The sequence below is a fragment of the Gossypium raimondii genome, chromosome 8 (genome assembly GCF_025698545.1).
Source record: "Gossypium raimondii isolate GPD5lz chromosome 8, ASM2569854v1, whole genome shotgun sequence".
In the NCBI taxonomy this organism is placed as follows: domain Eukaryota; kingdom Viridiplantae; phylum Streptophyta; class Magnoliopsida; order Malvales; family Malvaceae; genus Gossypium; species Gossypium raimondii.
The window spans coordinates 60836991-60852453 of NC_068572.1; the positions used below are offsets into that span (position 1 = coordinate 60836991).

The following is a 15463-nucleotide window of genomic DNA, read 5'->3' on the forward strand; positions in this document are numbered from 1 at the left end:
GCATGCTATATATAAGCCGAGGCCAGGCTATGAGGCAAATTCAGTGAGGGTGAATTGTAAGTCATTTTGTGGTGTTTGATTGTTATTTTCTCATTCAATGTCTTCAACCAAAATAACGATCATTTTGCACCAAAGGAAGAAGGTAAATATGTCTAACCTAAACTCAAATTATCCTTTCATCATTATTATTGGTATTATATGCTAAAGTTGAAGTTTTGAGTTATTGAATAATTAAGTTAAAATTGTTACAGACTTATATGGGTTATATGATACAATTGTCATGTATGTGTTTTAGTTCGAATATATACTCGGTATTAGTTTAAAATGTATAAGTGAATGTGAGATGATAGAATTTAAAGCCATATTATCTAGGTATCTAACTTCAACTTTAACCATTACTCCACTTAAGTGTCAGCCACATATCAAATGTGTTGGGTTATTGTATTTATGTGATTATCTAAAATAAATCGGATTTTGATTAAAATGATAAAATTAAAATGTCAAATGCCTTAGTTCTTGAGTTCAAATATTATTATGAGTATATTTTTAAATTTTATACAAAATAATAATAATAATAATAATAATAAACTCTTTATAATAAATCTTTATTTTGTAGAATAATTGAGTATTTAGTAATTTTTGATTAATTAAAACTCAACTGATGAGAGAAACTCAAACAACAGTTTAAAAACCAAAAATAAAAATAAAAATTATGCGTGGTTTTTCTTTTCTATTCTGTGTTCTAATTAATTTTCAATGGTGTGTTTTGAGTAGATTTGTTTATGGGTCCGACCAGATTCATTTAAAAAGTGAACAAATTTGGACAAAAATATAAGCCTAAAAATAGACTTGGAAAAAAAATAAGGCTTGCTTTCTAAATGAGTAGCAGTCATGTATTTTTTTTTTACGCGAACCAAACTCGACTTGTGAACAATTTTAATTATAATTAAACTTTTAAATATATTCATTAATTAAGGATTAGATGATTTTATTTGACATATATTAATATATATATTTACATTTTATTGTAATGATCTTATTTGAGCAACTGCCGGTTGGAATCCCACGATTGAGAGATTCGTTTTAGTGTTTTCCTTATAACTATTGGTTCTTTTAATTGTTTTTCTTTGTTCCATTCTTCAATAAAGAGGCTGGCTTTTGAGTTCAAAAAAAATTCAAATTACATTTGAAAGAAAAGTCAACATCCTACCCAGAGGCGAATCTAGGGGGACTGGCAGGGGCCCGGCCCCCTAAAATGGGAAATTGTTGTTTTTGCCATTTAAAAAATTTTAAAATTTTAAATTAATAAAAGTAAAATTACACTCTGACCCCCTTAAATTTATTAAAATTTAATTTAATCTTTTAAAAATTATAAAGATATAGACTATTAAAAATTAAAATTTCTTTTCAGCCCCCTAAAAAAAATTTCTAGCTTCACCCTGATACTACTAATAAACCACCTTCGATTCGTTACATTGTTAGCATAATAAAAATGTCATTTTTCGTTTCCATCTTCTTTATTGGTTTTGTTGTGCATCTCCCAATGTTTTCGAGAATGTTTAGGAAAATTGTGACATTTTCTGCCGTTTGTTATTTTTATGCATGACTGTCCACATAAATGCATTTTATTTTGTATCTTGTTGATTATATGAATGAGTTATTATGTTATTCACTTGCATTTAACCCTAAATTCACGATTGGACTTATATTAAAATTGATCATCCTACTTTTATAATGTTATCAACAAGTCCAAATTGATACTACTAATAACTATTGCCGTTAAACTAAAGATGTAGATTATCTCATTGATAAGTTTCACACAATGAAGCTGGTTTGGATAATTTTCTTACTATGAAAATCCATGTGATCTTTTAACAATCAATTTGGACATTTTAATCAAATTGTAAATGAAGAGGGTTTAACTTATGAAAATTTTTAAAAAGGATTTAACGAAAATCATAATTAAATATTTTATTCTAATTCAAGTAAAATCAAATGCTTAAGTAAAAATAATAATTTTAATTCTTTCTTATTGGTGATTGCAAGCTCGAGTCACGTGAATTGCTTACATGTATTGTGATGTATGTATTGATAATAATTTATTCATGTTGGTGGTCTACAAGTTGTATAAAAGCATAATTATATATATATAATTATACAAATAAAATTCAATAAAATCCAACTTTAGGCAAATTCCGCTCTCTTGGACTTAGTTAACTCAAAACATTTCAAATTAAACCAATAAGGCTTTGGTTTAATTGCATTAAGAGGTTTCAAAAATTTCAGGGTTTCAAGATAAGTCCCATTATATGATGTGATTTATATCTCATAATTCATTGTAATGCCACTTAATTATAATTGTAGTTATTTAGATTATGTTAATAGCAAATATGAGGAATTAGTAACTTTAAGGTCTTAAATCCCATCATTATTCGATAATTCATTTTAACAATCAACTACGATTGCAGTTTTTCAAATTATACTGATAATAATTATTAAAACTCTATAAACCACCTATTTATAATATAGATTTACATTTTAAAATAAATTGTTTATTATAAAATTGAAAAAAATATAAAAGTATCAACATAAAACTCTGATTGAGTGATAAATTAAAGAGCGATTTGCGTGAATTTGAAGCAAAAATAAAATAAAATGCTGTCGAATAATTTCTTAATAAATAGTATAGATCATAATTCTTTTTTGAATGGTTTGAAGAAAGGGAGAAAATCCATGGAGAAAAGGATGAGAGAGATGAAAGTGGTGAGCAAAGAGCAAAAAAGCATAAAAGAAGGGCAAAGGCAAGTTGGGGCAAAATTGCAAGCTATCAACTATGAATGCGGGCAGCTCCGCCGTGAAACTAATCGAATTATTCAACAAACCGCCACCACTCAAATCCGGTTAGCCCTAATGTTCAATATCCTTAAAGCTCGTGAGGAAGGTGATTTTACAAAGGCTCATCAATTAACTGCACTCCTTCCGTAAATACCACTCGTTGCCTTCAATTTTCTTTTCATTTTGGATTCATAAATTCATGCCTTTTCTTTCCCTTGTATGATACTGTTTTTCTCATTGTTTTTTCTTTCAGTGAAGTAGTAGCCATGGATGAGTTAATTGCACAAATATAATCCCAATAAAACATTAAATTCTAGATTTGCATGTAAGATTATGTAAAATAATTGTTCTATAACACTTATTTTTGTCGCTTTCATTTTAAAATGAAAATGTATGCATGTTGCGATATGTACAGTCAACCATCGGTTAGAAATTTAATGTTTGGAAGACTAATAAAAGTGTTTTCTAATGACAGTGAAAATTAAAAAGATTTTATCGAAATAAAACACCCTGAAAGTTAGGTGACCAACAAAAAATTTATGTATAAATTTGATGAAAGCTCATGTATCATCATGGAAATTTAATCATTTTGAAAAAAAAAATCTCAAAACAATTCAAATCAAATAAATTAATTTAAAAAAAAAAAAGCTACAAAATTCAATTCAAATGTTCACCTTTCGAAAAAAATGGCCTCAGCATTTGCCATCCTAACCAAAGGCACCCAATAGAATCACAAAACAAAAAGAGCTTTTAAATTTACAATATTTTAGCTATTAATCAGCTTTAAATAACACCAAAAGTCTGCAATTTTCTAAATACACGTTCCACTGATTTAAAATCTACATCAAAACCGTAACTCTGGCCTCCATATTTCACATAAAGGAACTCTTTACAAGACGTAACCGGTGGAAGAATTTCAGAGATTCCGGGAAAATCCAAGGTTGGTGGTGAAGGCAAGTCATTCTTCTTCGAAGAATAGTAAACATCAGCTAAAAGAAGCCATATAAGATCAGGGTCAATGGATGCAAGTCCCTTTAGTGCATTCACCGACGCATCGTGAAGCCCGGCAACTCCACTGCATGCTATCCCCACGACAAGACCACTAACCTTCTTCATAACAACTTCCAATGCTGAAGCACTTCTTTTGTTTTGGGATAAGTTGGCAATCATCTTGAGCAGTGCTACCTGTACTTTCAAACTCGAAGTTTCAGCTATGGTGTCCTCTGAAGAAACATCAGCACTTCGGTAAGGAAGTCGTAATGGGGTTCGTTCTTTCGAGTTTGGCTTCTTTTGGAATGGAGACGAACTTAAAAGTTTCCAGAAATGGGGGCCATCGGTGTGGAAGCGACGGGAAAAGAAATCTCCACCGCAAATTTGCACGACACTGCTTATGACACTAAAACACCTCCGGACAACCTGTTGGAAGAACACAAGTCGTAATCCAATTTGATGCAGAAAAACTTAAACAATGCTAATTTGAGGTGATTCGGAATACTTACCACCGTGTTTTTTTGTTGAACACAAACCACCAAGAGCGGCCATATTTTATTCATTGCTGGAAGCAACCTGTTCTCAACGGTACTGTCATCAGCTGCAGTCAAAGTGTCTTTCAGCTGATATAATGAACACGATTGAAGCTCTTCTTCAATTGCTTCTTTAGTCTCCTTCTCCAACTTATACGCTTCTTCGACTTTTGCTAGAGTTGATATGCCATCCTACAATTTGAAGTTGATTAAAATACAGAGCAAAGCCTTTGATGAATCCGTGACTTGGTATCTTCTGTGTATAGAAATTCCTAGAACTCAACTTTAAGCAAATGAATGAAAAGATACCGTCTTATAACCCATACACTACTATAATGCCGCACCAATTAATTTAGAACTTCTAAAAGGTGATATGTAGCATCTGACTTGTACAAATTTCTCAAGGCCCTAAGATCAGTCATCGAATCTCAGTCAATTGCACTGTTTAAAATGACAAGTTTTTCAGAAAAATACCTCAATTATGTCCAGTGCCGCCAAGCATGCTGCTTGACTCATAGAAGCCAGCAAAGGAGTTGCAGCTGTTAAACATGAACCCACGATAGATCCAACAGTTTGTCTATATCTTCTGGAATCAGTCAACTTGAACACTATAGTTTCCCATTGCTCTACAATAATGATGTCGTCATTTAATTAGTACCAATCGTTTCCGCTCTAGGATAGATCCAAGATACAGAATGAAGCTATTAAAAATTCAACCAAATTCTTATAATTAAATTTAAAAAAAAAAAAAAAACACTTACACGCACCACAACAAAAGAGTATCACTTTTCGTGCAAAGAAATTGGTTTTCCAGAATAATTACATATATATGGTGGAAAAGTTGTATAATATTTACTGAAAGAGATGAGTGGCTTGGGTTGGGTTGGCATGGGTTAGTTGGACCATTGAGAAGAGGAAAAAAGTGAACATCTAACAGCAGCAGAGCCCTTTCTTCAAAGATTACAACATTAAAAGTCTGTATAATATTTTTTTCAAGGAAAAAGCAATCACCTGATTCCATAAGTGTCACATCAATCCCATCAGCAAAACCTGAGCTCGAACCTTGTCTTAGTTCTGCTTGAACTTCCTTTTCACTGTCAGATACTTTGGACTTGAAAAGCATCAGATTACAGTGTGCTTGAGAGGGCAAGGAAAAAGCCTCACGCTTGGAAGCCTTTCCAATCTCAGATACAGCCTAAAAAAGCATAATCAGAAATAGTCAACTTGATGATAAATGCAGTGGAAAACATGGGATGGGAAAAAGCACACCCGGAAGAGGAGAGAAAGAGAGCAGCAAACATGATAAAGTACCATTAAAAAAATTAAAGAAAAATATTTTCCATTTCCTTGGTTTGAATCATATAAAATAGAAAACAAAATTCCAAGCCACATCTAGAAAATGCATAGTAGAACCATCAACACCAATAGGATGCAATAATTAATAAAAGTTTTAAATTTAAAATGTTTTAGATTAGATAGGAACAAAACAGGAAACATAGAATGCTAGTTTAAAATACGTAAATTAGATAGGATAGTAGAACTAAATTGATAAAAAAGGAAATTCCAAAGACAAGTTGATTTTGCTATCTATGTTTTGCTATCAGTGATGCAAAAAAAAGGTTTCAGAAGGTAGTGAACCGCAAGATGAGATGGTAGATTATGTGAAGTGCTGATCATAACCGGAGTCCATAGGAAATCAAGAGAATATAGTATGGATTACTAATTATTGGTATTTATTGCAAAAATAACACAAATTGAAAAGTGAAGAATAGGAACCATTTTTTAACAAACAGAAGAACTGGGACGCAACTAATCCAAGAATGAAGAATTGAGACACAACAAAGATAAAATTATGACCTTTAGAAAGGGGATAGTTAAATCAGGGTGTTTATGCCTGCCAAGAATTTCAAGCTCCTGTGAAACGCAGCGCATCTGTACAAACGTACAAATAAACCAGTTAAACTAGTATCCATGCAATAAGAATAAAAAATCTGAAAGAAAATAACGAAATGCAAAATAAATCAAATTAAGGCCCAGCATATAATCAACATTAAACCAGTATTTACGAAGGCAGGGAAACCTGTTAAGTATAAAGAATTTAATGAAAAGAGCACAGGGAATTTCCAGAAATAAAATGATCAGATACAGGATTCTTTATCTGGCCCTGGTTAAATGCAATCCTGTACCACCCAGCCCCTGCCCCCTCCTAAAGACCCAAGACAAAAAGGATGCCGTTATTCTGCCGGATCTTTTCATCTTGACATGTTAACTCATACAAATAGATATTCTCATCATTTGAACATCTCAGTTAAAAACTACAATAATTTTGATGTCCCATTCTTTCATTTTTTTTTTGGCACATGATATGTAACGTTTTCCATAAACCAAAAATGAGTGAACTATTAGCACGCATCATGGCTATAAAATGAAAACAATTCAAACCATCAAATGGGTTTAAGAGTCTATAACCAAAAAATGATCTCAATAATGTATAAAAGACTTTTGCAGATGGTAAAACCAACAACCAATTTTCAAATATCAGACAGTTTATGTTAAATGCCATCAGTAACACTTAAGGTATGCAAAAGTACCGGTTCCTCCAACAGAGGCAATATTTTATGACCCACTCCAACATAGGAAAGCATTGAAGCAAGCACATTTGGCACATGAGGGTTCAAATCAAGATGCCGTAATTGCCGACATACAGAATCGACTATGTAATCAGCATTTGCCAAAACCAATTGCCCAACCTAAAAAAAAAGGAAGAAGTCAGGTACCATTGAATCAATTCCATAATATACAGACATTCTAGATAATAATATGCTATACAAGCACACCGTTGAATGGCCAGATGTAGTGGAAAGAAGATGTAAAACGGCATCAGAGGAACTCCTAACTTCAAAGTTTGAACATATAAGATTCTCGAGTAACAGATACAGAGACGAATGAAGGAAACCACTGGAAGCAAAATCACTTCCGAGGCACAAGGCAAAGATGCCTATTCCGTCAATAATAACCTGTTTCAAGATATGATACACAATCAATAGAATCACCGCAAAATCATAACAAGAATACATGAATGACTTGAAAGAATAATGTCAATGTAATTTCCTGATGTAACATGGCAATATCACGGAAAAAATACGAAGTAATATCTTCAACTTCAGCACCAGACTGCATTAGCAAAGATGGATGATCTACTGGAAGTTCCCAAACTTCAGAACAAAGATATTCATGTAAGATTTTCCCAATACAATCAATGAAGTGATCCCTAGAACCCTTCTGCAATGCAATTTTCCAAACAGATTCATCTAACACAGCAGGTTTATGTTTGTGAGGCTGGCCACCAGAAGATACATCATCAGATTCCTGAAATTCTGCCCCTTTTATCTTGGATTTCTGAAACATTCTTGTAAAAGCATCAACTGCCTGACCCGATATGCCAAATATCATCTCATTTAGAATACATACAGCAGTGCTGGCCTGGCGCAGTAACTGCCCTGAACCAGTTCGGTGGTACCAAGACTGCCAGCTTTCTTTAGTGTATTCCTTCTGTCTAACTTCCAAAACCAATTTACGCAAGTAGCCCAAGGGAATATCAGTAATAACTGATAAATGACCTTCACTTTTATAGTCTACAAACAAACAATCAAAAGATGGTAAGTACAAAGCCTATGTGGCATGAATTTAATAAATGAGTAGAGAGTTCCAAGATTCAAAATGACCTGCCATTAAAGATAAACCTACAAGTCTAAGAATCCCAGCAAGAGCCTTGTATAACTTCTGGCCCCCAACATAAACAAACCAAGGGGGCATGCGTGGCAACTCAAAATTTGCCTGCCTAGCTTCTGCAGTGTGTTGTTTTCCAATTTCATGGATACCTGTGAGCTTTGAACTTTTAGATGAAGCAGCACTGTGTAAGACCTCACTGTCACCCACAATATGCAAGCCTTTCAACTCATCAACAGAGGGAAGGTATCCTACAGAAGACGACCTTGTTGAAACAAGCTTGCTTAGAGAACCAGTAAAAGCCGAATTCTGACTAAGACAGAGGGCAAAAACATCCAATAGTCTAGCAGCTGTAACCTACAATGCAAAAGACACTTTTTAAAGACAATGATAAAATATGTATAAGCATGTCTTTCAAGTGAAACACTTTCAGATTTTCCAGGTGCAAATTAGGAGGTACTACAAACTATTATCACCAAACAACCAGATATTTAATATTGAATAGTATAACATATATGGATCTCTATTTGATAAATCACTGACTACAAACAACTCATACACCACTGTATATGTACTAAAGTAACGATGGAAAAGGCACATACAGGAGATTGGAGGTGATGCAACAGAAACTGAGGACCAGAGTAATATATCACTGTAAGCAATTGCTGAACATGTGAAAGTGCAAGTGATTCATCACTCCCAAGCACCGTCTTTGGAAGCTTTTCAATAAGCCTGTTTTAAGAAGGAACTTATAAGAGAATGCCTTCAAAAAGGAGAAATTCACGTTGTTAGTTACAGCTCAACATTATTTCACAAGTATAAAACCTGCTAAAAATCGCAGCAATGTCATGTTCTACATGATGTTTCCCAGAGGCCGAGAATAAATATTCCATAAAGTCCTGAGCAGCAGCTGAAATCTCTTCAGAATCATCAACAACCAAAGCACATAAGCACTCCTGCATGAGTATCAGAGAAATATTAAGCTACAACTCATACAAAATTTCACAGCAATGGAATCAATCACATTGAGAAAGAAGGATAACTAGGCAAATCCTTAACATAAAAAGAACAAACATGAAATAACTAAAGCAAACCTTGAAATTTTAAGCACATGATCAAAAACTCAAATTAAAAGCAAGAAGTTGGAATATAAAATAATTTCAAATCATTAAGTGCACCATTTGGATGAAACATTCATGAAGGTCCAGGTTAGAATACTCACTTTACTACCATGCAATTCTCCTCCCACTGAGGTTAAAATCTAAGCAGAAATACCATCTAATGCAAAATAATGAGGGCACTACTTGATTCTCCCACCATAAGTAATTATAACCTAACATAATATAAATGTCCTCCCACTTTGGTCACAAATATGTTTTATAATAATAACAATAACAATAAAAAAAAGAGGTTGCTACTTAAGCCCCCATCAAATTTGGAGATTATGACAACTTAGAACTAATACAATTTAAAAGCATCCTCTCTTCCCATTTATCATATAATGTACCACTACCACCAAGGAGTACAGTCATTATTGTGAGCTAAATCATAATAGCTGATTTCTCTCTTCTGTCTTAGGGCTTAGACTATAACCTACAAGGTTCCTTATGTTATTTCAATTTCTGGTAGCTTTCAGTGAAGACTGATACGCACACATATTCTACATATTTTAGACCCGAACAATTAGCATTTTGCATGATCCTTAGGTAAAATAATTAGACAACGAACTGAGGCAAAGTGTAGCCAAAAACGAAGAGTTTGGGGGGCCAGCTAAAACCAAGAGATTTGAGTAATTGGGATTGGTTTTCTTTCCCTTCGTTCTTCTATCTCTCCCCTGTATTTTCTTTCCCTTTTTCCTCCAAGCCTTCTTATTTAGTTATCCCCCTTAAGAATGTTTCCCCCTTATGATTAGAGTAACTCCAGGATATATTAGAATAAAATGTATTAAGACTTAAAATATATAAAACAAAATACTGTATTTATGGTGCAAGGCATAGGATTTTTATGATTAACAACAAAGAATGAAACTGATAGAATTCAACCTACCAAAAACATCTGTTTGCTCTTTTCTAGCGTGAAATTGCACTTCAATAGCAGCCCCCGGATGGCAACAAAAAGCCCGTGTCTCACCTTTTTTGCTTGATAAACACATATCTGGGACATGTAACATAATAACAGTATATCAAAACAAAGGTGCAGTAGTTATGAATATAAATTATCTGGTACAAATTTTGAATAGATTCGGATGCTGTAAAGCATCTTAAAAGTAACAATGAACTTATCAAATATAGATTCATACGTAGGGAAATGTTGCACATAATAGTTTGTTCACGTGCCCAGAGGTTTTCTCAATCCACTCTTTTGTACGATCTACATGAAAAGATCCCATTCCTTTGTCAAGATTGGGGCTACTTTTCTCTCCAGATTCAGTCTTAGTACTAACTGAATTGATTGATTCACCATTTACATTTTCCAGCATTCTTCTGCTCTGAGCTTTCAATGGTAACTGACGGAGTTCCTCCAAGAATGAAGTCGTAGATTTGTACTTATTTGACTTATGGCCAAAAGAATCATCTTTGTACATATCAAGACCAGATAAATTGGCATCATCTTGGAGGACTATCATAAGGTACTCAGCCAATCCCCTAATTGCTTGGTCAATAGCTTCTACACTTCCAGCAGCCCCACTTATCATTGCTTTTGAAATGTGCAACACTTTGGCAAACTGACTAACAACACCAGGTAAGAAGAAAGCCAACGCATCTGCAGTACCAACCTGAAAATATTTTAATATGCCAAAAGAATTCACCCAAGCTTTTCCATGTGTAATGAAGCACTATTGCAATAAAAAGCTAGAATTTCTCTACTCAAATCAGATGAGCTAAACCATTTGCAATGCCATAACCTATTCATTTCCCAATCTAATTGTTTCTACCAAGTAAATTCCCTCACAACTAGAATTATTACGAATATATGTTGGTATGCATACTCAGATATACATATACCAACAGCGCATATTCGGACTGGAAAAGTATGCCTAAACAATTATGGAATTTAAAGTGCAAAATGACAGAAGAAAACAGCCTAAATGTCATGGATAGATGTGATTCTATTTATTTAAAGCTTAATGTATTCCAATTTCTTTAGTGAACGAGGCCACACTCCTTTATCAAACTAGAAATTTCTGTAAAGAACTAAAGTCATCTACAGGAGGGAATCATCAGGAATATATGTCTGTAAATGTTTTACAAATACATATGAACTACATGCCGGTAAATGCAAAGAGTACTCTCAAAGATAATGAAGCTTACATAGTAAAAGCAATAAAAACAAACTCAAATTAGAAGAAAAGGAAAGATGCGATTACTTCAGTATAAATGTTTTACTCAATATATAGGGTGTCTATAATAGGCACCTACATTGAATGAAAGACGCAATGGAGCAATTAATAAAACAAATAGAATATATATATGCATTATGCAAAAGCCCTTGTTGAGGATCTAATGGAAGTTACAAGTACCTTAGCAACAAGAACACGTAGGGTTAAAAAGGATTCAATACGCAGATTTGCACTACCTCGATGTCCTCGTGTAACCTCAGTATCTGCAGCCTTATCATAAGACACATATCAATTTTGATATGAAGAATTAAATGAAATAAGTTAGGCAGAACAAAAAGATTAAATTTACTCCAGAATTAAGAATAGATAAAAGGGAATTGATGTACTTTGAGCAGAAGCGATAGCCAGTGTCCCACAGCAGCCGAAGCTGCTTCTGACTGCAAAAATGCTAGTAAACATTCTCCTTGTTCCAAGTCAAACTCTAGAGTTCCATTTGGCATCAGCATATCTCTAGTTGCTAAGAGCATCGGTAGATCAAGACTTTGTTTGCACAAGCAGGACTGATTGGAACAATGATGTAAATTCAGAAGCAGAGCCCTGAAACACTTGATAACTCCTTCACGAAACTCTTCTGATGCCTCAGATGGAGAGAGCAAAGCAGCATAAGTCAATTTTTTCAGAACCACAACCATCTGTGACAAGAAAGCATCACGTTTCATTCAACTCAAATAAAAGTAATCAGATATAATATGATCATCGTAATATATACACTAACGGGAAAAGCTAATATAAAATCAAGCCATGAACAAAAGGCTAGCATCAACTTTCTCACAGAAATAAAGGAAAAAAAAGAAGAAAACTGAATCCAAAATGGCGAGGAGACCATATTCATGCCAGACACCATGGTTTATTGCTCAGTACTTAAAAGAGTTAAAACTAAAGCAAAAATAAAAAGACAGATAAATTCCTAACTGGGGATGGTATAAGTGCTATTAATCTTCAGTTTGATCTTTGATGTCATTCTTCTAAAGTATTAAATCTAATAACCCATTATATTAATAAACCTCAGTTTGATTATCATTTTGCCACTAAGTTCTTGTTTAAGAGCAGCAACATATGGGCTTTTATTATATTATATATATTAAACAAATAAAAAAGTGTATTGAACAAATCTGTTCAAACACATGTTACATTATCATTATAATTTTCCTTTTTTTTTTCCTTCACCATTCAAGGTGTTTGATGAATTGCCAAAGTACCATTTTCACTTCTTTTGCCTATTTCGTTTTATCATATTTGAGAAGGTTCCCTAATTGAAAGGGGGGTTCACATTTTGCTTTTGATTCATTTTACTTCTTTTCCTGCCTTTCATTTTTTTTTTCTTTTGAGCAAGTACCTTCGTATAACACCTGAGATGTTTTGATTGATATAAAGGCTAACTGTTCCTTAACTCATAGTTTAGTTGCTAATAATGAGATGGTGCCTATTATTTTCTTGATAACATATTACTTCTTTACAAAGGGGAGAAAAAAAAAAACATAACAAATAACAAAAGCAACAACCAAGCACATCCTTTTAATACCAGGTAAAATCCTATCCCCCGTGATCTCCATTGCATTCACATATTCAAACTCAACGTAAAATAAACAAAATAAGAGAGGAAGTTAATTAAATAGAAATGAAAAGAGGCAAAATGACCTGATCCACAGAACTCAAATGGCATTTCTTGAGAAGCTCTTCCAAACACTCCACTACTCCTTCAGCTACTTTATCGCTAACTCTTTTATAATTACTACTTTCACTTTTATTCTGAGAACTCCTGCAATCAACCGCAGCATCCAGCAAAAGCAGCAACGGGAACAAAGTGTAGCTAAAGAAATGAAATACCAAAAAAAATCAAAATTCAGTATCGTTAATAGTAAATTGTGTTCGTATATATTAATTCCGGAATCAATATGTAAGTTTTTAAAAACAACAATCAAACGAAGTCTAAAAAAGAATAAAAAATGAATCGATTACTCAAAGAATGGGTGGAGGGAATTGGGCGGGGAAGAGCGAAGCAGATGGAGCAACGCCGGGATTGAAGAAGCATGTTTTTTAGGGTTTTGAGAAAGTTCTAGAAGCTCCAAACAGTAGGGTTTTAGCTGTGAAAATATTCTGCTTCTTTCTTCGTCGTCTTCTTCTTCTTCTTCTTCTTCTTCTCTTGCCTGAGAAACGGCGGAGCCGCCAGTGATTCTAACGAAACTTTCTGCCATGTCCATTCTATTTCCGTACAAAATCTACAAAACAATTTTAAAAAAAAATCCGGAATGAAAGGGAAAGCAAGGAGAAGAAACGGAGAGAAAGTGTTGGAAAGAGGGAGAAGAAGCGCGAAATGGGTTAAAACGGCGGTGTAACAACCCAAACACAATATGGGTTAAAATTTTGAACCGGTCCGATTCAAATGAGTATTTTATCCGAGGTTTTCAGAGTTGGACCGATGATTAAATAGATTAGATTACTAATTTTCGATTTGATTGGTTCAATCAATTCATTTATTTTATTGAGTAATTTATTAAAAAAAATATTTTAAAAAAATCAATTCAATCGTCGATCTAATTGGTCTGTCTAATAGTTTAAACGGTTGGTTCGACTGATTCATGAGTCAATTGATCTAATTTCTTATTCCGTACAGGAATTACGGCCAGTTCTCAGTCCAACAAGTTCAATAGACTGATCCTCTTCAATTATTTTAAAGGTGAGAGTGCCTAGCAAATCCTTCTATTATTAGATCTATCAACTCAACGTTTCTACTATTAGAAATAATCAAAAAATACAAAATTGAAACAATGATAACATTTACAATTAAGGATAAATTATATTTTGTAGTCATCTAATTATGTTTTTTTTTTTGTCGTTCAACTATGAAAAAGTTACAAAATAGTCATCCAACTATTAGTAAATTTTTTTTAGTCACCCAACTATGAAAAGTTATAGAATGATCACCTAACTATTCAATTTTGTCTTTTATTGTCACCAACTGACTAATATAAAAATGGAAACACCAAAAACTGTAAGAGTTGGGTGACCAAAAAATACAAATTTGAATAGTCGAGTGGCCATTTTGTAACTATTCATAGTTGGGTGACCAAAAAAAATTTTCTAATAGTTAAGTGATCATTTTGTAACTTTTCATAGTTGGGTGACCATAAAAAGCTTTCAAAACATTATCTCCATTAATGGTAAATGACATTTTTAAACATTAAATGTCATATTGTTGAAAATTGGACTTATTTATTTTTAATAGTAAAAGATTAAAATGATCCATTTAATAATAGATGGATTAATTTTATCCATTCAAAATATTATCTCTAATGGTAAATGCGAGGTACATTCATCTATTTTAAGGTATTAAATTTTTTATTAATATATTTTATAACTAGAGTTAAATAAAAATATTATTTAATTTGTTGAAGTTAAATTTTATCTCAAACCCATTTATGAATAGATCTAAATTAATTTAAGTCAAATCCGCTTTAGTTTAAAAAAAAAGATATACAACTCGACTTGATCATATAACGTGATTCAACCTCTGTTCGATCACAACTTCAATAAAATATAGTGATAACAATTTTAAATTATCCAAATTTGCATTGCTTATTTGAATTTACATTAAAACTGTATACTTAAAATTGTTATAAATTTAAAGTAATTATGTTAAATATCTTTAATTTTCGTAAATGTTTTAATATAATGTTTACATAATTAAAATAAGTAGTATAATATGAAATTATAATTTTAATGTGATATAACTATATTTAGATATATTATATTAAATTATGGTACACTTATAATTTGGAAAAAAATATTGTTATTAAAATATTGTGTAAGAATTAAATAAAAGTTTGGTTAAAATGATAAAATCGATTAAAATTATGGTGTCTTAAGTTTAACTTTCACTTGACGTGAAATTTTATTGTTATAAAAATATATTTTAAAAGATGAAAACTTTCTCACATAATATAATGCTTTTTTAGTCGTTTTCAAACTGAATTGG

At 32.6% G+C, this 15463-nt stretch overlaps 2 protein-coding genes across 2 annotated transcripts; one reads left to right on the top strand and one right to left on the bottom strand.

The window, feature by feature from the left end:
- LOC105792783 (uncharacterized) lies at positions 1–3164 on the top strand. The gene is made up of 2 exons (XM_052634598.1): positions 1–142; positions 2719–3164. The coding sequence occupies exons 1-2, from the start codon at positions 98–100 to the stop codon at positions 2983–2985; spliced, it is 312 nt and encodes a 103-aa protein (XP_052490558.1). The 5' UTR covers positions 1–97; the 3' UTR covers positions 2986–3164.
- Positions 3165–3437: 273 nt separating this feature from the next.
- Positions 3438–13810, bottom strand: LOC105792782 (uncharacterized). Its single transcript, XM_052634597.1, has 17 exons — positions 13447–13810; positions 13126–13297; positions 11814–12119; positions 11608–11697; positions 10387–10863; positions 10134–10241; positions 8913–9043; positions 8690–8819; positions 8084–8444; positions 7469–7993; positions 7196–7374; positions 6950–7108; positions 6216–6290; positions 5370–5553; positions 4833–4984; positions 4335–4550; positions 3438–4251 (listed from the first exon to the last, which is right to left on the bottom strand). The coding sequence occupies exons 1-17, from the start codon at positions 13686–13688 to the stop codon at positions 3619–3621; spliced, it is 4140 nt and encodes a 1379-aa protein (XP_052490557.1). The 5' UTR covers positions 13689–13810; the 3' UTR covers positions 3438–3618.
- Between the last annotated feature and the right edge of the window lie 1653 nt (positions 13811–15463).